Genomic DNA, 22,840 nt, shown 5'->3' on the forward strand with positions numbered 1-22,840 from the left:
ATGCTGTCACTCTGCCAAGCCCTGCTGAGAGTGACTTTTCAGGAAAAGACATCCAGCCTCTGTGTGCTAACGCAGCCGGCATTTCAACATGTACGTTTGGACAGGAGAGTCACCTCGAGGACACTCGTGCTGGTGTGGCAGGAGCATTTCCACAGAGCCAGATCAGCACCTGTCCCACCCCTGCCACATCTCTGGCTTCCACACCACCCCCCCACCCCCAGGGTGATTAATAAAACCAGCCTCTACTCACCTGTGTGAAGCCATCTGCAAGTGAAACCTGTTGCCAAGTCTCATTCATTCGCAGAAATTCTCTTACTTTCCTAAGCTTTTTACATTTTCTCTTCTGGTTCTCACTTGATAAGCAGCTACATGAAGAAGCCTCCCTGGTGGCCGACCTCAGCCCGGTGCTGCCCGGTACCTCTGATTTCAGAGCCTGTCTTCCAGGTGATTCTCCACGAGGCAGGGTAAGGCTGCAGGTAAGACGCCTGGCTCCTCCGTGCGCAGGAGGGCCAGGCTCCCTTCCCGGCGTGGAACGTGACACTGCCTTCAGAGAACGGACACGGGACACAGAAGTGGCTAGCACTGCCAATATGCCCAAACTTTAATGCCGTGGGAAGAGGGTAACTTTGATATTCTAAGATTTAAAACATTTTTTATTAAAACTGTACAATAATTTACAAATGAGTAAAAATTCTCTGGTATACATCATAGGAATCACAATACAAAAATAAGTGTAAAATTTTGTACTTGACCACCATAGGCACCTATTTTAGGCCTGTGAATACTGTTTAGCACTGAACAGAAGAATATCGTGTTTAGAATGTGGTTAGTAAGAGAACACATACTGGCTGGCATAATGCCATGATAAAACAAGTCCGAACTCATTTTTGCATAAATGTACAGTAAAGCTTTTTAAAATACAGTAAACAAATATATGATTTGATACATATATTTACAACTTGATTTTCCTGAGCCTAAATATAAATCCATTTCTGTGTTAAAACACACAATCCACCTTAAGGTTTCAGTGATGGGGTGATGGTAAATGTAGACGGACGTCACAGTGCCTCCAAACCCACTCCCACACACCCTCCTTCCTGACAACCAGGGTGGTATGCACAGCCGTGTAAGGCACGCGGGGTGTCCTGTAGGCTACAGGTTCTGCAGGGGCAGAGCACTTTAAGGAAGAGCACAGTCCTTCAGCAGCGGGACTCTAGACCGTGGAAATGAGGTGCACACACACGTCCGTGTCAGCACACACGCGGCTGCGATTCACGTGGATTTCCAGTTCAGACCAACGAAAACACCTGTGCGGTTCTGGGTGTTGTGTACACAGCGGGATCGCGTTGATGCCGTTATACTGTCAGCACGTCCACGTCCTGGCTGCACAGTAAACATTTCTGGCAACTTCCGACCCCTCCCCTTGTTCCACGGGAGAGTGGCATTCACCCACCCTTCTCCTGTTTGAGGAGGTTTGCGACAACAGGGCACAGATACTTTCAGCAAATTCAGTCCAGCCCACTGGTTTAGCATAAAAGATATCCTCTAGGATTTAGAAAGAGCACATTATTTTAAAACGCTTGAATTCTTCGGATGCTCACCGGACTAGCGGGAAGCAGGGACAAATGCTCGTATCCACTTTTGCCTCCCCCCACCCCCCGCCTGTTTTCTGTTGTTGGCAAAAGCCCAGTCCTGAAATGCTGGATTTCGTAATCAGGTGAAAAGAAGGTGCCCAGGATACACGAATAAAAACAATGACGTCTAAAGAGAAGAACTAACATTGGGACTCAATGGGGACTTTCAGGAACACGGCAAGGATACAAATGTGGTTCGGTACACGGGATATTATTAAAAACATTCACGGGGCCATTTTCGCTACATCCTTTTACATGTAAACAACTTCATAGGCATTGGTACGCATCTACATGCTTCTCTGTCCTGCCTAGTTTGCCCTTTTCGAAACTACAAAGCCGTGGTTAAGAACGTCTGGCACGTGTGCGGAGGGAATATGAAGTGCTCCAGACAAATGCAAAATCGGGATGATCCAAATAAACACGGGCGAAGTTGGGTCTCAGCTGCACGTGGCTAGATCCTGAACGGCCATCCCGCACAGCTGCCGTCCCTGGGCAGGACCCACTGGGGCGGGCGGGGCCGCACCACAGGCGGCAGCGCCCCCAGGGCTTGCCGCTACAGAGTTTCTGGACGCCTGCGTCACACCCTCCACCCAGCCCCAATCTGGGAGTTCATCCGTAGCTCCACAGGGGCGTTTATTAGCTCAAGACTACCGTTTGCCATTCGGTTCTGGGCACATCAAATGTATCCAGGGGATGCGGCCATTAGAACGAGGCAACACTAGTCATGGAGAATGAAACAAGTTTTCAGACTTGGTCCTCAAACCCCAACATCAGGCTCAGCCAGAGAAGCAGCGGATTCACCCTGGATCTCGTCCAAGTGAGTAAGTAACCGTGCGTTAATGACAACAGAAAGGACGGGTGTCCCGGGACAAGTCTGACTAATAGTACGCTGCCCAGCAGAAACCCTGCACCACTAGAGAAGAGCGTCTCTGATCCCGTAAGCCTCCTCCCGATCTCTCCCAGGGAATCAAGCCCTGCCTGGTGCCAGTCATCTGCGCCAGACTTGGACGCGTCTTCCGATGCAAATATGAGATGAACCTGACACTTGCAGACAACACAGTCACCCCTCCCTTCCGCTCCTCGGAAACACAGTCTGCTTTTCTTTTACGCGGTGTTTGCCGCACTCTCACCCGGCTGCAGGTGTCACTACGCAGCACGTAAACTTCCAGGTGCCTCAAAAGAGCCCAAATCTCGTCTCCGTGTTGAGCATGCACGTGCGCACACACAGAGGCTCACGCACATGCACGCGCGCGCACACACACACACACCTTGCGAATTCAGCCCTGGGAGCGACAACCTCAGGCCAGCAAGGGTGTGGGGTCGATGGAAGAGCCTCTTCCGCCCATGAGTCGGGCTGGCTCCGAGTGCTGGAAGACGTTCCTGGGCTGCGGCCAGAGCGCTAGGCAGGAACGGAAGCTTCAAAGGAGCTTCATCGACGTGCTGTTTCCTCCCTGGAAAAGAGGGAAAACAACAGCTTTATTCTAGCATGAGCCATCCGAGGCACTCTGAGGTTACACTGGCGGTGGGAAGGGGCAGAGAGATGCCCCGGGCACGGGCTCCACACGGCGCAGTCAGACTCCAGCGGCTGGTGCGGGAGCCGCAGACACGTGTCCCGGTGCCCCACAAAGCTGTGTGCAGACGTGGCCTCGGACCTGCCTCGAAACGCCCCGGGCAGATGCTCACGCTTCCGCCCGATTTCCATTTCATCTCGTTACTTAGAAAGCAGGCCTCTGTTAGGTTCCATTTCTTCATTAGCTTTTACGTTTTTATGTTTGGAACAGGTCTCCTCTCTGCACAAGGAGAGTGGGCCCCACATCAGCCGCAGGGCGGGGGCAGCACCGGCATCAATGGGGTGAGAGGCGGTGAGGGGCGCGGACACCCGCGGGGGGGGGGGGACCCTGGGCCCACACGTTCCTAGGCTAGGAGAGGCTGCAGAGGGTTCTGTGCACTTGGGGTTTTTCACCTTCTAGTAGGAAGACCCCTCCCCCCAACGCACGAGACAAAGGAAACCGGGGGGAATCACACACACTTCCTGCCCACGTGGCACACATTATGCGCGAATCTCAGGGCCATGGAAATGAAGCACTGTTCTTTGTGACGTTAACCGGATCCATTTCTAAGTAGGTTCCCCTCGAATCATCTGTTTCTAGGATGTGAGATGTGAAAGGGTCGGCCTGGCCTTTTCACCTTGCAGACTGAAGTCTGAAGTTCTGAGCTTAGAGGGGCTCCCTCAGGTCACACCCCAGGCTGACCAGGGCCAGGGGCCCTGACCACCTGCCCGCCAGCATCCGCCCCCCAACCACAGTACTGCTTCCCTTGAGCTATGCCGGTAACTGCCTATGGCATGCATCTCACACCTGCAAACACAGAAGACATCTTGTTGAGAATGACGTGCAGAGTCCTAAAAAGTCATTCCCCAAAGTGGAGTAACAGGACAATGGCATCTGGTTGCCTGTGGTCGCGGGACCCTCTTCCCGGAGCCAGTCCTGCCTGACTTTGCTAACACACTCTGTTTGCTGCCACTGTGTCCAGAAGGGGGGGGGGGGCTTTCTGTCCTTGTCCGTGACTGCAACACTCCGCCCCCACACTCAGGGGCACACGCACGTGCGTGGGCGCACACACACACACACACACACACACGCAGAGGCATGGTTCTGCTTCAGGATTCCAGGCTTCCCAAGAGCCTTCTGCCCCCCCAGTCCCATCTCCTCTGGGGGACAAGGTGTTCCTGATCCCTCCCTGTTCTGACCACGGGCCTGACTTCCGGACTGTCCTCACAGCCAGCCCATGAGCTCATCCAGGCTGAAGCCACAAAAGACACGAGGCAGGTGAGGGTGAGATCACCCGCTGGGTGTGACCTTGGTCTCACGGCCCCATGGGCTCTTCGCCCCCCCAAACCCCTGGCCCGGTGCCGGTGCAGAGCCTCCGGTGCGTCTGCGGCAGGAGCCGAGACCGCTGTGGGTAGGAGGGCCCGCTTGCGAGGTCAGCCCTTGACCGGCATCTGGGAGCCTGCTTTTGAGACGCTCCCTGAGCCATAAGGTTGTGCCGGTGGAGTGGCCTTGACCGTTTGCACAAATGATGTGACTTATGGCAAACACCTGTTTCCTTCTGAAGGCCTGACGCTTCGGCACAGGGGTGGGCTCCCCAAACGAGCAGCCTCCACAGAACACCTGAACTCTGAGCCTCAAAGGGGCTTCTCTGGGGAGACAGACAGTGCACACGGATAGCCACGTCTTCACCACTGGGGAAGGGTGTGCTCTGTGTGGTCCCCACAGGAGGCAGAGAAATGGGCTTATGGATCCCTCCAGATCCGGCCACGTTTCCTATGTTGCCGAAATGAACCTTAGCCAGGGCACCACTGTGTGCTGGGCCCCGAGAACCCCAGTGACTCACTGAGAACAGGGGCATCCTTGGAGACCCCCAGAACACACTGCTTCCCACTTCCAGGGACCGAGGTCGACTGTGAGGCCGTAAGACGGATCAGACACCGTGCCCAGCCTCCACGAGACATCTGCTCACTTACTTGGTGGTTCATGCGGCAACCATTCATTTGTGTGCGTCTTGGGGCCAGGCCCTGCCTGAGTATATGTCGGGGCCACACTGGGGACTGTGCAGTGAGCAAGTCGGGGACACTTCTGCCGTGGGCGGCTCCCCACTGATCACAAGAGCCCAGTACGCTGATGATAACATGGGTTAGCACGGTGAGACAGGAGAGACGTGGGACACCGGAGGGGCTCGTGGCACACGGTGGGGCGGGTGAGACCCCAACCAGCTCAGAGCCCAGGGGGCGGAGGCTGCGGGGCACATGACTGCCCTGTGACGAGGTGATGTCCTGACAAGGGTGGGCACCAAGCATCACAGCCCGCCCTTCCTTCCGAAGGGAGAGGCTATGACACAATTTTCATACTGGGCTGCACTGAAGCCCAGGGAGAAGATACAGGAGTAAGCTGACCGTCAGAGTCACAAATAGCCGTCACTTCCTAAGTTCCAAAATGAACAGAAGGGGGCGAGGACAAGAGGGTGACAGGCTGGACCATCACCCCGCCGGGGGCGGCAGGGCATTTCCACGTGGGCACCGGCCCACAGCCTCGCTAACGGCTGCAGAAGCGGGACCCCCACGGGTGACGCCCACTGGGAACACATGCAAATGGGATCAGGAAACAGCATCTGATTAATGTCAAAACAGAGCACGAGGAACAGGCTCCTGCCATCTGTGTTTGCCGGGAATTCTCACCGGGATCTCGACTGTTGCGAAACAGAAAGCTCTTGGCAAAGGAGACGGCGGCTTCCTGGGGCCGGAGAAGCCCACTGCGCTCGGAGCCAACGGCAGATGGTGGGCGCCGAGGGAAAGCCCCAGGCCCGCGCCTCGCTGGGGTTTCCAGAAACGCACACGAGACAAGGAAACTCGGCCCCACACAGGGTGGGTGCCCTCCGCCGGGAGAACCCCCTGCAGCCCAACCCTCCCTCTCTGCCCCCAAACCCAAACCCGCCCCTACTTCCTGTGCCGCAGACCCAGATGACCCGCGCGCGCGCGCACGCACACGCGCGCGCACACACACACACAGCATCCGCTTATAGGCTAAAAACAGAGCCTTTCCACGTAAGCTCTGTTTGTCTGGAAAAGTGTAGCCAAACATTGTCAAACCAGAAAGAAAGAAATCGGCCAAACTAACTGTTTGGGGCTAAGGTCTTTTTTCCCCAAAGCTCTGGTTTGGGGGAAACATCAAGAAACATCTGGCCTCACCCAGACCCACCTAAGCTTCCGGGCTCCCGGGTCCTGCAGGGCCTTCCCACTCGCCCTGCGGATGGTGCCCTGCCCGCCCTCCCCGGCCCCACAGCGCAGCCCCGCGGGGCCCACACGGGGGCTGGGCCGGTCCTCCCCTGCGGATTCATCCACACCCACACCGCGCCCTGCTCCGGGCCCTCCTCCAGCTCTCACTCCGGGGCTGCTTAGTAAACATGTAAGAAAGGCAGCGGCTGCTTCACACAGCAAGCCAAGGTGAGGACGTGCCCCAGGACCCTTGAATGCTATGGTGAAGTTCACGCGTGACCTTGATGGGCCTCGGGGGGCCCAGACGTTTGCCAACATTATCCTGGGTGGGTCCGTGTGGGTGCTCCCGGGTGAGGTTAGCATTTGAAGCGACAGGCAGACCGGCGGCCCCAATGCAGGTGGGTCTCATCCAATCAGTCGAAGGCCTGAATAGAACAACAAGGCTGAAGAAGAGGGAAACCTCTTGTCCGACCGTGAGCTAGGAGGTCGGCCTTTTCCCGGCCACAGTCCTGCACAGGAATCTGTACCGTCGGCTCTCCCGGTTCTCGGACCTTCTGCCTCGGGCTGCAGACACACAGGCGGCCCTCCTGGGTCTATGGACTTCTCGGCCTCCAATTCCTTACAAGAATCCCCTCTCTATGACAGGCGGGATAGAGACACGTATGTTCTACCGGCTCTGTCTCTCCGGGGAACCCGGCCAGAACGACGCATTTCCGGACTAACCTTCCATAGCTTAGGGAGGCCGAGGTGGACACCGGTCACCTCACCTGCTGTGGCCGCATGACTCAGGGCAGCAGCAGGGCCCGGACCCAGCCTGCTGGCCCCGGAGCAGTCGCCAAGTTTCCTGACGGCAGCCACAGCTCCCCCAGAACCCCACACACACGGACGTGGCTGGTGCGGCTGGAAAGGGGCTCGGAGAACATTGAAATCCCAGAGCCACCACAATAAGCACAACACCGCGCCAAGATACGAGGTCCACTCACGACCCCAATCCTGGGTGGCGGGGGGGCAACAGTGCCTGTGGAGGCTCCTGCCCATCGGGGACTCAACAGTCTCAAAGCGGGCCCCCGGGTCCCACAGCCCGTGGCCTCAGCATCCCCGGGACTCGTCAGAAGGGCAGATTCCAGGGCCGTTCAGTCCGTGGAGGAGCCGGAGGAGGCAGCGAGGGCAGCGGGGCCCCGCTGGCTCGGGAGGCGAGCGTCAGGGCACCGTGGTCCCTGGATCCCCCACCTGCCCTTACCCTGATGGGGAAGGCGCCCCTGCAGCCCCACAGCCCACCCTGCCTCTCACCGCCTTCCTGCCTGGACCCCGCGGCCCCGCTAAGCCCCTGTGGCCTCTGCGCGTCTGTGGCTCCCGAGGCCCGTTGCAGAGAAGGCCACGCCAGGCTGCTTCAGGGCTGTGCGTCCTGGTCCTCAGCCCAGAGCGCCGACCAGCTGTGGCCAGCTGGGCCCTCACTGACCCGAGGGTGGTGTCCCCGCAGCCCACACCACTGAGCTCTTAGCACACGAGAAGACAAGGCTGCGGCTCAGGACAGCGGGGACACAGGTGCAGGGTGACGAAGCACCCAGTCCCCAGGTGCCAGGCTTCCCCCGTTCACCACGGCTGGCCACAGGAGAGATGGGGCCCGTGGTCCTCTCCACAGCCCCCCACAAGCCCCTACGCCTGGTTATCGGGGAACCATTGCGGTGAGGGGCCATCCCTGGGGACGCGGTGGGGGGGGGTAATTCCAGAGGTGGGGGCAGGGCAGGACACCTCCAGTGCTGTGTTCATGCTGCAGGGACCAGCGAGGGCTGGTAATGAGCACATCCCCGCCTTCCAACCACCTGAGCACCCAGGACCCCCCAGTTCACATCAGCCCAGAAGTCACCAGGACCAGGGCCGTGCCCTCCGGCAATGGCCAGAGGACATTCAGAAGCCAGTGCCTCCCCGTCCCTCTTGGAGAGAAGGCTGCCTGCCCTCACACACGTACTGTATGCACTCCATGTGGCCAGTCTCCCTGCTTGGTGTGGGTGTACAGGGTCCCAGGCCTCTGCCTGACGACACCCCCCAAAATGCACAGACATGCGCATACACACACACACACATACACACTGCACGAACGTGCACACACACAATGTGAACACACACACACACACACACACCCGAATGCACAGACATCCAGACACACACCCAAATGCACACACGTGCACACACACACACACAAATGCAGACATCCACACACCCAAATGCACACACGTGCACACACACACACCCAAATGCACAGACATCGACACACACCCAAATGTACACATGTGCACACACACACACCCAAATGCAGAATCCAGACATACCCAAATGCACACACGTGCACACACACCCAAATGCAGACATCCACACACCCAAATGCACACACGTGCACACACACCCAAATGCAGACATCCACACACCCAAATGCACACACGTACACACACACACCCCCAAATGCACAGACATCCAGACACACACCCAAATGTACACACATGCACACACACACACACCCAAATGCAGAATCCAGACATACCCAAATGCACACACGTGCACACACACACCCAAATGCACAGACATCCACACACCCAAATGCACACATGTACACACACACCCAAATGCACAGACATCCAGACACACACCCAAATGCACACACGTGCACACACACACCCCCCCAAATGCACAGACATCCACACACCCAAATGCACACACGTGCACACACACACCCAAATGCAGACATCCACACACCCAAATGCACACACGTGCACACACACAATCCCCCAAATGCAGACATCCACACACTCAAATGCACACACGTACACACACACACACCCAAATGCACAGACATCCAGACACACACCCAAATGCACACACGTGCACACACACACCCAAATGCACAGGGCTGCACACACACAGACACTACTAAACGCACAGATGCACACACATACCGCACATTCAGTGCACAGGCACGTGCGTGGACTCACGCACCGCATGGACTTTCTGCCTGTGCTCCAGCGGGTCTCGGTTTTGCTTCTTATGGGGGTCACAGGCAGCCGCCCTCACAGCCCCGGAGGAGATTCTAACTATGACTTCTCTAATAGCGGCATCTCTTATTAACGGCTTCACGGTCACACTAGCGAGAAGATCCATCACTGCTGTCACCGAGATGGTGACATTTTCGGATCACCGGGCAGCTGGCCACAGGCGTGAGCTGCTGGCTGGAAAGAATGGAGGAGGCGACGGAGCGATAAAAAGGGGGAGGGGACACCGTTGGCTTCAAGCCAGCTATTCAATTTCTGCCTGAGGCCGTGGGCAAATCTAGCGAAGTTAGAGAACACCTTAGGCCCTAAGGTAAACACAGAATTCTAAGCGAGAGCCAAACAGTGTGCTCTGGACGCCGTGACCGTGACCGGAGGAGAGTCCTGCGTGCCTCCCGAGGCTGAGCTGCGTTCGGATGGCCCGGCGACACCCGAGGCAGCTCCTGCGTCAGCACACTGACGGGCTTCACAAAAGAAGGCCCAAGCATCCGCCAGAAGGGCGTCAGGTGCCAGGAAGAGGTCCCAGCACCAACCAGTAGTCGCACACAAAACACGGCGGGGGTGAATCTTAGCGCAAGGATAGCAAGGGTAAAGAGTGCCTCCAAAAGCACACGTGACGCCTCCTTTTCCAAAGACTTACAAAACAACAAAAATCATACCTTTCAGAAACCCACGTGTCTGCCACAAAGCTCTGCACAGGGACGCTGCCCCCGGTCCCAGATGGCAGTTACCTCGGGAGAAAGGGGCTGGTGATGCGTCGGGGGTCCGCGGTTAGAGGTCAGAGGACAAACAGAATGGCTACCGGGCCACTCCCGGACCAGGGGCAAGAGTGTGGCAGGGGCCAGTGTCGGGACTAACGCAGCTCTGTGCACCGGCAGCGGCCTCCAAGCTGGCTCCTGTGCACACAAACGTGGCACGAACACCGTGGCTTCACGTGAGTGGGAGGCTGCACGGGCTTGTCGCCTGCCATCAGACAGGCACACGTCTGACCGCAGCCTCTGACCCCTCCTCATCACCACCTGGGGTGGGAGCCCAGGCCGAGGAAGCCCCCTGGAGGGCTGGCTGCCCCCGGGGACGGGGGCCCTGCCGGAACAAGGCAGGTGCCGGGCAGGGCCCTTCGGTGCCCCCAAGACGGGACAGGCGGTGCCTGAGGATAGCGCTCCTCTGAACCCAGCCTCCACCCCTGGGAAGAAAAGACTCAAAAAGCTAGTTGCTCACGTTTGGGTGAACCTTCTGCGAGGGAAAATAGCCTACCTTTTGCTCCATAAAAGGTAAATTAATTAATAAAACAATACACATGAATGAAGAAGAAAATTCCATTGAATTGTAATGAAGAAACTACAGATATTTTCGCACGAGGGTTCCTGCTCGCTGTGAACAGAAGCAGCCTCTCCAGCACGACGCCATCACCCTTCGTGCGCCACCTGGGACGCCACGGCGCATAAAGGACCCGCCACCAGGCTGCTCGCCGGCAGCTGTAAATCCGGGTCTGCTGACAGCTAATGTCACGCACGTCAGGCCTGCACCCCAGCCCCAGGAACCAGTGAGGACCGGGCTGCGGGCTGCGGCCAGTGCGGGGACAGCAGCTAGCAGCACACTGTCCCCGCCTCCTGGCGTGAGCTGACTCGGAGCTGGGGAGGACACTCCAGCCAGGACAGGGCTGACCGCAGGGCAGGACTGGGACCAGACAAGCAGAGGGATTTTGACCAAAAGAGGGGAGGGGAGAAGCAGGGGGTGGGACACCACAGGCAAAACTCGTGCTTCGACCCAGACGGTTCCTTCCCGGTGTGTGAAAACGGACTTGGAACCAGTCCCGGGTATGATGCCAGACACCAAGCCACAAGATTCTAGAAGGAAACACGGGAGCAAACGCTTGTGATTTTGAATCAGGCAGTTTTCTTAGGTCCGACGCTGAGGGGTAGGGGTGGGGGTGGGGGTGGGGGTGACAGGTGGAGGGGGTGGGGTTGGGGGGGTGAATGCAGAGGGCACAAGAGGGAGTTTGAGGCTTGGTGGCAGCGTCCCGTATCGGATTGTGGCGGGCACACGTGTGTGCCCAAGCCCAGAGATCTGTACAGCACGGTGACCTTTACAGCGTGTAAATAAAACACAGACCACTCTGTGGGGAAGCCCAAATGGAACCCAAGCCGCGACACATGAACTAACCGCGGACAAATGGACGGCACAGGCCTATGGGGAAGAGGTGGGAAAGAAAAGGGCTAAGTTATGTGGGAAAACACTATTTTGTCTGGACAGTACAAGCTACAGAGACAGGGAGCTGTGCACAAAGGCACCCTCGTCGGTCAACCCGTTTCTCACAGGCTGTACCGGTTAGCAATTCTGCAGCTACTCCGTGTGTACGCTGGGGCTGAGCCAGTGAGCACACAGAGTGTATACAGCCAGAGCCAAAGAAAGGAGTCACAGATGATGGGGGGAGGCCGGATGGATGTTGAAGTGTTAACCTAGAACTGGAGGTATCCTTATGAACTCATGGTTTTATAATAGACAGGTGATAGATGATTGATGATAGATAAATAGATGAGTGATAGACAGACTGATGGATGGATGATGGAGAGATAGACGATAGATGGATAGGTGGATGGATGGATGGATGGACGGATGGACAGACAGATAGATGATAGATAAGCACATGGATGAATGGATGGATGGATGGATGGATAGATGATGGATGGATGGATGGATGGATGATGGACAAACGGACAAGACAGACATATACATACATACATACATACATTCACACATGATAGACGGTAGACAGGTGGTGGGTAGGTGCAGAAATAAACAGAGGCATGTGCAGAAAGTAAGCAGCACACAGGGAGCGTCAACAGGACACAGGAGCTGCCTGGACGAGCGCTCAGTGGCCGGGACAACCCGACAGGAAGATAAGCAGTGATGGCGCTGGACTGTAGCCCCCAGAATAAATATCCCGACCCGGATCGCTGGACAAAGAAGGGAACAGCGGGAATAAACAGCAGGAATGGGGGGCGCCTGGGTGGCTCAGTCGGTTGGGCGGCCGACTTCGGCTCAGGTCACGATCTCGCGGTCCGTGAGTTCGAGCCCCGCGTCGGGCTCTGGGCTGATGGCTCAGAGCCTGGAGCCTGCTTCCAATTCTGTGTCTCCCTCTCTCTCTGCCCCTCCCCCGTTCATGCTCTGTCTCTGTCTGTCTCAAAAATGAATAAAACGTTAAAAATAAAAAAATAAAAAAAAAACAAAAAAAACCCAGCAGGAATGGGGCACAGGAAGCCCGCAGCAGCACCGCGACATCCTACGGCTGCGGCAAGGCCCGCTGACCGCCGCCAAAGTCTGTGCCCAGAAGCTTCTGGAGAAACAGCACCCTTGCGGTCTCAGGTGCCTCTCCCCAGTGCGTTCACCGGGCACGAACAACACGTCTTTGGTGCAGAGCCTGAGAGGTGTTGTCCACCGGTGATAAAGGCTAACGTCACCCAGGATGCATGATGCGTGGGCATCGTGTCACTCGGCTGGGCAAACTCACGGTGACACTGTGGCCCCAGCCCCTCCGGCTGCCTCGGCCGTCAGGGACCACTTCTCACGGGACATCAGGATGTCAGACCTACTGTTCCTGCCTGCTGTGACAGCCCAGCCCGAGGCCCGTCTCATACATTTTCCCACTTTGACGAGCATTCCAGAACTCCCTCCCTGATGCCCGGGCAGCCGGGAGGCTGGACGACGGGGCGGAGAGGAGGCCTGCTTCTCTCTGGGCTCTGTGTCTGCACACCTTTAGGGCCGTCTGCCCCCCCTCGAGGGGGCTGCCGTGTGGTGTGTCCCCTGCCTTCAGCCCCGGCCAGCCCCGAGCTAAGGATGCCCCACGGTGAGCACCCGGAGCTCCGCCCAGGCCCTGGAGGTCACTGAGGGCAGCTGTGTCTGCCCTCCCTACCGGTAGGACCCGCTCGCAGCTCTGGGGGCACCGAGCGTCCTTCCAAAGCCTGGCAGAACCACCCTGCCGCGAACACCGTAGGGCAGGCCACAGAGCCACTGGCTGGCTCACCGGGGACACGCTACGGGGACGGATGTGGGTGGGGCATTTCCGGGGGCCCTGGACAGCGTGTTTCCAGAGGGGCGTGTGCCGCTGTGACGCATGCGTTCACCGTCACCTCGCTACGGGCGACCTTTAAGGCTGTGATCGTGCACGGTCCTCGCCAAGCAGTCAAAGGCAAGGGCGGCGTGTTCAGCACTTTCCTGAGCACCATGTGCTCAGCCTGAGGGCTTCCGCACCCGCTGTGAACCGCGGCTCGAGCCCCAGGGACTGCAGGTCCCAAAGCGCATGCTTGGGTTGGAGCTCACGTAAGCCCTCGGGGCGTCCCGGGAGCAGGACTGGGGCCAGGCTGGCTCCTGCTCCGTTCCGGAACAAGCCTGAGAGTGACCCTCCGGGCCCGAGGCCGTGCCCATGCACCCCCGGAGGACCCCGGGGTCCCACACGTGCCATTACGTGCCCCTTTGAAGGAATGTGTGCCACACGTGCTCCGTGACATGAAGACCGTGCTGCCGGACCCCTTCTGGATGAGCAGGTGGTGGCCTCACACGCTCCCCCTCCCACAGCCCCGGCCTCTGCCTCCGCTTCTGCTCCCTTCCCTACACAGCAGTGCACATCCTGGGGAACCCCCTGCAGCCCCACCACCTGAGGAGCAGGAGCCTCGATGGGGAGAGGGCTCACCGAGCAGCCCTGGGTGTGGCCCACCAGCCTCCACCAGCAGCTCAGCAGGCCTCACGTAAGTGGCCTCGCTTAGGAAACTCCCCTGGGGGCTGAGAGCTCGGCCGGCCGTGCAGCACCCTGCCTGGGCCTGATCCCCCTGAGGACCAGCCTTCTAGCCTGCAGGGTGCGGGGGCTGGGCAGAGAGAGGAGGTGAGGGGTGAGTTCCTGACCCCTGAGCTCAGCCAAGTGCATGACTCTGCCTGAAGGGAAGGGGAGCCTTGGGGGCTGGGGCTCAGGAAGCGGGGGGCGGGGGGGGGGGGGACTGCTCCGCAGGGTGGAGTAGGAAGCTCTCCTTTACCGAAGCGTCTGGCAGCAGGAAGGTGGGGGTGGCCAGGGCTGGCCAGTAGACCCGTGGGGGCCGGGGCACATTTGGACAGCCCTTCACTGGCAGGACAGGAGGCCACCCTGGAACTCAGGGATGTCCCCGTGGCACACCCTTGGATGCGTGGGGGGAGTGTCCTGGGTCTGGGCGAGGAAGCCCCCAGGGGTCACCACATTGAGGGACGCTGAGGAGCCCACACAGGGACGTCCCCAGGGAGCACCCTGTGGTCCAGGGGTGGTGGAGAGACCCCTCCCCGTCTCCACTGGCCGGGGCAGACGCCCAGGGCTCCCACAGCAGGGCAGGCCCCAGCAAACCGAACCCACATCTCCGCCGGGACCACACGGGATCAAGCAGAAGGAGGTACGGCAGTGCCCGCGAGGGCCCCAAACGGTGAGGGACGGGCAACAGGGAACACCGCCTCCCACGGACAAATGGCTGCGCTTACCTCCTCACCACCTGCGCTTCGGGTTCCCTCCTCGTATCTGCGGGACCACGGGTGCATGGCTGCCCTCGGTGGGCACTGCCCTCGAGGGAGAAGGCCGGAGGTCTGCACCGCAGCTTCGGCCCCGCTCGGCCCGGGGCCTCCGGGCTGGGGTGGCACCGGGCGCCCAGGGCCGCAGTGTCCGGGGTTCTGCGTTCCAGGAAAGCCAGGCCCCTTTGCAGTGGGTCTGGGCCCTCTCTTGTCCCACCTCCCACTACCACACTCCTCAGTCTCCCTCTGGTCGGTCCCACCGCGCTCCTCTGCGAGGCTCAGGGAGGCCTAGGAGGCCGGGGGTTCGTGGCACGGTGCATGCGGCAGCCACGGCTGTTCCCACGGGTGACAGGCAGGGGTGCGTCAGCCAGTAGGTGCTCAGGACCCCGGCAAGCGAGTCCTCCTTAGGCCACCCGAGATGGCACGGGACCCGTCTGGGGCCTCCCCGAATGAAGGTCGCCTCTTGGCCGCGGGCTTCATTGTGTCACGTGGTGGGGTGCCTGTGTCCGTTCATCTGAGACGCATGTCGCACGATTAAGGGGCCGTGAGGTGGGAGCGCGGGGCGCCGGACGCTTCTGCACAGAAGCAGCTCTCTGCACCTGCTCAGCAGGGAACTCGTGCATCCCTGTCACCGGGATAGGGAGGCTGCGCCCCGAGGAGAGACCCCAGGGTCCAGCAGCCAAGACCAGGCCTCTTCCAGAGGAGCCCCAGTCAAAGAACTGGTTCTAATTCTGGCTCACAGAGTGGACAGCTGCCCACGCAGAGGTGCTCAGAGCGCCCCTTTCTCCCTCTTCCTCGACGGGCCGGGGTCCGCAGAGACCAGATCCTCGCGGGTCTTCGGGGACGAGACAGGGCGTCTTGTCTGGCGGCCCGGGCACCGGCTGCTCTCTGGTCCAGCTGGAGGAAAGGGGTCTGGCTCCTCCGGGGGCTGCAAGGAAAGGGCAGGACACACGTCAGGGAGACTCCTCTGGACAGGAAGGGGCTGGTGGGATGGGGGACGGGGACAGGATGCGGCTGCCCCAGGGGGAGCCTCTGGGGACGCCCTCAGAAGGGCAGGGATGGCCGAGCGGGTCGGCGAGGCCAGCGCTGCCTCCGGTCCTCCTCTGTGTCGAAGGAAGCAGCGGGCAGGCCTTGTATGTGGGCCTGGTCTAACGCCACGGTAACGACACCACAGCTGAGCACGACCGCGTTCACGTCCGTGGATGAGACCCTCGTGTCACGGAATCCCGGGCACTTGTGGCCGAGTGTCCAGTGTAACCCAATCTCGTGCTCCGTACCACGGGAAAAGGACAAGAAACACGAGACAACCGTGCTCCCCAGCACTGCTTCCTGCCAACGCCACAAGCGGGGAGCAGGAGCCCACCTGGGGTGCCGTGCACGCGGCCCCTCCTGGGGGAGGCCCTCCAGGAGGGGTCCTCACTCTCCCTCCTGCTCAGGACAGGCAGTGCCCTCGAGCCCTCTGACGTCGCCAGAGCCCGAATCCCGGCCCGGGCTCTCAAGGCGGCCGGGTGGCTGCGAAACGACCCTTGGAGGCAGCTGGAGGGCCGGGCCCTGCTGGCCCCCGGGGAGCAGGCGGGACCCTCGCACACCACGACCAGCCGATGCCATACTCACCACGTCAGGGGGCCCAGGCGAGCTATGACCACAGAATGAAAGCTAAGGAGAAAAATAAGAACAAAAATAGAAACTGAAAAGGAACGGGGGAGGGCAGAGACGGAGGGGAAGAGAGAGAAAAAGAGTTTGTAGGCATCTGGCGAGAAAGGACGGCGATCACAGAGATCACAGAACAAGACGCGCCGTCCGCCGGGCACAGGAGCAGACCCCGCTGCTGTCCTGCGTGCGCGGCTGGCGCTGGGAGGGGCCGTGAGGACGTCCTGGGTCCACAGGGACAGTGTGTCCCCACGCGCCCCACACGAGCGCCTTCACCCACCCCCCCCGGCTCTTCCTCCTCCGTGGGGCCGACGGTGGGCCCCTCGCTGGCTGACCACGAGGAGGGGGTCCTGTGGAGCCCCTCCAAGGGCCAGGCAAACCCGGCGCCCCGATAAGACTCTGGTCGCAGTCCCACTGTAACGGTAAAGGGCCAGCCACCCGGACCGATGTCACACTGGGGCCTCACTGGGGCGGGGGTGGGTGGACAGCCAATGCAGACACAAGAGAAGGTCTGGCGGAGGGTCCAGAGCCTCTGGAACCGCACGAGAGGAATTCACACCCAGTGTTTAACACCCAAGTAGTTAATGCAGACAAACGCTCCCACGTTAAGACGCAAGGGAAGACCGACGTTTATTCTGGAGGAGAGGCTGCACGCGCCGTGAGGCTGGAGCCCCGAGCACAGCGCCCCCGCGCCCCCGGGGTCTGCTGGAAGCTTCCCCAAGTGTCAGTGTCCACGTGGCAGCAAACCCTGTTTGCAGGGCACCTCTCTGCCATCCACCCTGCCGTTCCAGGGGCACCGGCACGGCAGGGTCGCACGTTAGTTACCGTGACGACCACTGGGCAGATGGCAGTAAAGGGTCCAGGGAAAGGGCAGGCATTGTCACTGAGGTGGGGGGGTGGGCGGGGGGGTGGTGGGCTGCCACTGGGAGGGGCCACACCCTCCCTCGGTCACGGGGCCTCTGCGGGCTCCTCCTCTGGCAGAGGCTGAGGATGTGCAGCCCGTAGGGCTCCCGTGTGAGCGCCAACCTCCTGCTTTCCCGGAAAGGACAAGGCAGGGAGGTGGACCCACCGGCCACCTCACTGAGCGCTCAGTGGGGAGCTGGCCATTTTACGGAGACCTACCCCACAGGCGGGACCGACTGCAAGAACCAAACGTCAGTGTGACCCCGGAGATGCTAACACATCCCTAAATCACAGGAAAAGAACTACGCCAAAGTAAGCGATGCCACAGGAAGAGGCAGGGCTCTCTCCAGGCACACTCCAGACACCTTGATTTGGGGACCGCCAAGTCAGGCTGTCACCAAGAGTGGACACAGTGCCTGTGACCCCACGCCTGGCAGGGCTGGGGGTCCAGGAAAAGAGCCAGACCGTCCGCCCTGGGGCCCCAAGCTGCGTGGCCCCAAACCAACTGCACACCGGGACCTCAGGTTCCTAAGCCTGGAAGCAAGGACACGAAGGACCGGAAACGAGAGACTGGGACTGGACAGATGGCCTGCTTCCAAGAGAATATCCAGTCCTGCAGGAACCTGAGTTTTAGACCAACCGCTTGGGAAACGTGGAGGCATCACGTACCCCACACAGCCACCAGCACCACAAGGACCCTAGGTCGCTGGCTCAGCTCCCACGGCTACGGCTGGGGACACAGAGTCCGTGAGCAACACGGCCCCTCCCAGGTGGCATGGCTGGGTCACTGCAGAGGGGGCGTTCCCAGAGCCAGGGCTCCCAGCTCTGCCCTGGAGCCTCTTTCTGTCCAACCACGCCTCAGCCCCCGGAGCGCACGCTAACGACACGTGTCAGCCGTCTGTGTTCCCAGTGAACAGAACAAGCCCCCGAACGTGCATCTGTCTTACCTTTTCCTCCAGTTCCTTGATCTGCCTCTTCTGACCTTCTATTCTCTCTTCTAACTCTTTAATCCTCTGCAATGTTAAGAAGGGGAAAATCTTCAGTAACCACAGCATGTATTTGGGAAACCAGGTACTTGGAAAAAACCCTCTCGAGGTTTGCACTCATTTACTGTGAGGGGCCAGGAGCCTGTCTGTCCTGTGTCCGTGGAATGCTGGAGGCCGTGTCTGAGCAGAGGAGTAGCCTTGCTCCCCTCGGTTTCCCTTTTGGACACAGCCATTCTTAGTCGGTGGCTCTGCTCCAACAAGAGTGACGTCTTCCCGCCCCCTACGATTTCAGATCGTAAACCATAACGCTAGAAGCCCAAGGAATCGATTCACGCCCTTCCCAGATGCCCCTACAACAACACCAAGGCCACAAAGCCAGTCCCAGGGAGGAGTCTCCTCGACAAGGTGACACGGTACTCGAAGCCCCAGTCTTCGCTGTGGTATACCAGGCCGACTGCATGCAAATTTGCGTGTCCACTCTGGAACCGGATGCCGTGTCTGGACCCTGCAAGCAGCCTAACTCTGGCTACAGCCTGTCGGATGGGCAAGAGGGGTCCACAGGTAATGGCCACACTGACCACCCTGAATCTGGCAGAGACTGTTCTGGTAGCTGACGATCCTCTGGTCAGACGTCACCCACCAACATTCGCAGGAAACCGTGGTTTACTAATTTATCTGACTTCACAGGGTGAGCCTTTGAACACAGAACCCACCCGTAAAGCCCCCTTCCAGGCCCCAAGGGCGCACACAGGGGAGCAGAGGCACGTCCGTAACACCAAGGCTGCCCAGAGTGCCAGGGCCCTGCACCTTCTGTTAGAAATGGACCTACGGATTGGCTTGAGGTCCCAAAGTGCCCGAGGCTGGAAGCCAGGGGCTTCCCCCAACACACGAGCCGCTGCTCCCCAGAAGACAACTTCACCAGGTCCTGACCATCGAAGGAGGAATCACTGTAGAGACCTCACAGTCAGGGGTCCCAAGAGAGAGGGCTGTGCTACCCACAGGAGCAGATGGTACAGCCCAGGTGGCTGATCAGACAGGACAGGGAGTCTGGCACAAGGGCCTACAGTGGGAGGGCGGGGCCGTTGGCGATGTGGCCATTGGGGTGGGGGGTGTGGCCACGGGAGGGCGTGGCCGTTGGAGACTTGGCTATTGGACAGCACACCGTGGAGGGCGGGGCCGTTGGCGATGTGGCCATTGGGGTGGGGGTGGCCACGGGAGGGCGTGGCCGTTGGAGACGTGGCTATTGGACAGCACACCGTGGAGGGCGGGGCCGTTGGCGAGGTGGCCATTGGGGTGGGGGGTGGGGGTGGCCACGGGAGGGCGTGGCCGTTGGAGACTTGGCTATTGGACAGCACACCGTGGAGGGCGTGGCCGTTGGCGAGGCGGCTATCGGAAGGCACACCGTAGCGGGTATGGCCATGGGAGGGCGCGGCCATTGGTGATGTGGCCACTGGGGTGAGGGTGTGGCCCTGGGGGGCGTGGCTGCGGGAGCTGTGGCTATTGGACAGCACACCGCGGAGGGCGTGGCCGTTGGAGATGAGGCTATTGGAGAACACGCCGCGGGAGGGCGTGGCCATGGGACTTCGGGAATGAAGCGCGCAGCCCCCTTCTTCGGGCACCCCACCCCCACCTGCAGGCGCACCTGCTGTGCCAGCTGCAGCAACTCCATGCGCTCCCGCAGGATCTGGGCATCACGCTCGCGCAGCTCGCTCATGACCTGACGCTTCCACTGCTCCACGGCCACCTTGAGCTTCTCGCGCTCCTCCTGCGACAGAATCTCGGCCACTTTGGCCCCGGCCTCCTGCTGCAAGGCGTCGTATAGCATGGCTTCTAGCTCCAGGATGTGCTGGTGGCGGAAGGGCAGGCATTAGTCTTGCCTTCTTCTCAAAGGGCTGCCTGGGCCTGACGGGGGCCAGGGAATCCCGTGACCCCCGGCGTTACAACGTCCCCAGAGCACCCACGGAGGGGGCTATTTCCCCTGGACTGGCTTCAATGACCTTCTGTAGAGTGGAAACACAATCCAGGAGTAATTCGTCCAGGGGCATTCACCTCTAAATTACTGCTCACACGTGCACTGAGACTTCAGTGGCAGAATTCTTATGTCATGCTAACATCAGGGAACACAGGTGAGCAGACATTTGAGACCAGAGTAGGATGACAGCCCCTGGGGAGTCGGGGGAAAGCATGACAGAGGGAAGACCTCTTCCTTCGCTCATGGCCTTCATCAAACCCTGGGCTTATGAGCCCCAATGAAGGAAGAGGGGCAGTGCTCACAGGGGTTTGTCTGATACAAGGACAAAATCGACAGTAAGTCCCTGACTTCCAGCTTCTCTCTGAGGCCTGGCCACTCTGTGGTCCTCAATGACACCTGTGGTGGGTCCGTCGTGTCCCCAAGAAGGTACGTTCAGGTCCTGATCCCCAAACCCCGTGAGTGTGGCCTCATTTGGAAATAGGGTCTCGGCAGCTGTAATCAAGTCAGGATGAGGTCATGCTGGACTGGGGGGGTGGGGCGGGCATCCAATGGATTGTGTCCTTGTGAGGAGAGGGGAGTTGGAGGCAGTCACAGAAGACATGGGGGAGAAGCCACGTGAAGACAGAGGCAGAGGCTGGGGGAACCGCTGAGGCCCCCAGCAGCTGGAGGAGGCAGGAAGGACCCTCCCCTGGAGCCTCGGAGGGAGCATGGCCCTGGGACACCGGGCTCTCAGACTCTGGCCCCCTGAGCCCTGCGAGAATACCCCTTTCTCTCAGCTGCTCCCTGCTGCCTCAGACAAGGCCTCACCGCCACTCAGCCTCAAGGCCCTGTGTGCCGCGGTCCCCACCTCCCGGCTGCATCACCTCCAGTCTCAAGACAATAAGTCCCCAAAATGCCTGCACCCGTGGTGCCCAGTACATACTACTGGACCTAGCTGAAGATGCCACCTCTGCAGAGCCATCCGGTGCCCACGCCTTCCGCGAGGCTGCAGCCCTTAGTAGCCCCAGGTCGTGAGACAAGTGGGGACACACAACTTGCACAGGGTCCCATGGGGACAGCTGGGGCCCGGACCCTGCAGGGGGCTTGCTCCGGAGTCTAGTCTTCACCCTGCCTGTGAGGGCTCAAATAGAGAGCCCCTCAGGCCCCTGGTCCCCAAGCACGTAAGCCACCCTACCCCTCCGTGACCACGGTCCCCAAACATGTGCTAGTCACAGTTAGGGGCCACAGCGCTCACCGCAGACTTCAGGGGAAGGACCCATAATCCCATAGGCTCCCCACCCGTGAGAGCACCCAAGAAAAGCAGAGAGGCTGACAGGCCGCGAAGAGCCAGGCCCCGGACGCCCAGGCCAGGGCTGAGAGAGCCGGGCTGGGGCCCAGGCAGAGTGGGCCAGGGAGGGGGGGCGGGGACACAAGACGAGGAGAGAGCCGCGTGGGGTGTGGGGCTCACCCCTCTGACACCTCCCAGAAGTCCAATGCAATGCCCAGAAACCACGAACCAATGCAACATGATCTCTTTGCTGTAACTCAGCAGCCAAAATGCGTACCTTGTTATAAATTCCTAAGGATTTACCAATTTGGTCTGGAGTACTCTCAAAGCTCTTTCCTCGGGAAACTCTCCTGGTACAATCTTTGAAAAAACCAAGTTCTTCAACTACAGAAACCCCTCTTCCTATCAAAGCCATAACATCTTCATGAATGAAGGGTTCTATTTCTCCAGGCAAAATGATTTTGAAAAGTCCTTTCGGCTTAGTGGACGTTTTAGGAAATGAAAAAAAAAAAATAAATAAAACCTTTGGACCTCACATTTTATTGCTTTTGACAGCCACAGAACAAACTCTCCCCAGCTGTCACAAGCAGCTCAACAGTCCCCATCAACCACCACTTCTTAGAGCAAAAGAGCTTAGGCGGCTAAGATAAGCGCAAGCACTTAAAGAAGAAATAAATGCAGCTGAGTGTGGGGCTAAGAATTGGCATCACGATGGCCTGGCACAAAGCTGGTGGCAAGAGATGTGTGGGGACTTTTGGTCCCTATGTGAGCCTGAGCCATGGGCCACCTGGAAACCGCCCCTGGGCCCTCGGCCTCTCCCAAGCCTCCCGCAGGAACAGCCTGGTCCGCGCAGCTTCCGCAGGGCGGTCATCACACGGCACGGACCGTCTTTACCCTTTCGAAACCCCAGCCGCGGCCCTGTGTCCACAGACAGAGCAGGGAGGGTGTAAACCCCGGGCAGGTACCCACAGGGCACCCCGGCACCGGTCTGTGCCGCCCTCCATAACAGGGCTTCGTGAATGGCAGATAAAACTAACCGTCCAGCAGGAAGTGCAGGCGTGAATGGCAGGTGAAGAAAACAAGAGACAGCAAA

The 22,840-nt window shown here is 59.4% G+C and overlaps 1 protein-coding gene across 7 annotated transcripts in view; it reads right to left on the reverse strand.

Moving 5' to 3' along the window:
* Positions 1-569: 569 nt before the first annotated feature.
* JAKMIP3 (Janus kinase and microtubule interacting protein 3) overlaps positions 570-22,840 on the reverse strand; it is a 113,166-nt gene continuing 90,895 nt past the window's right edge. For 6 of the 7 annotated variants that reach the window (XM_030334102.2, XM_030334101.2, XM_030334100.2 and 3 more), the window contains 5 exons: positions 20,151-20,354; positions 18,470-18,535; positions 16,584-16,625; positions 14,943-15,897; positions 570-3,085 (listed from right to left, as the gene is read on the reverse strand). In XM_030334102.2, the coding sequence (XP_030189962.1) occupies positions 15,739-15,897; positions 16,584-16,625; positions 18,470-18,535; positions 20,151-20,354 (471 nt within the window). In that variant the 3' untranslated portion in view covers positions 570-3,085; positions 14,943-15,738. The remainder of the gene's footprint in view (positions 3,086-14,942; positions 15,898-16,583; positions 16,626-18,469; positions 18,536-20,150; positions 20,355-22,840) is intronic. The other variant, XM_030334097.2, reaches the window with a different exon arrangement.

Source organism: Lynx canadensis, chromosome D2 (assembly GCF_007474595.2).
Source record: "Lynx canadensis isolate LIC74 chromosome D2, mLynCan4.pri.v2, whole genome shotgun sequence".
Classification (NCBI taxonomy): Eukaryota; Metazoa; Chordata; class Mammalia; order Carnivora; family Felidae; genus Lynx; species Lynx canadensis.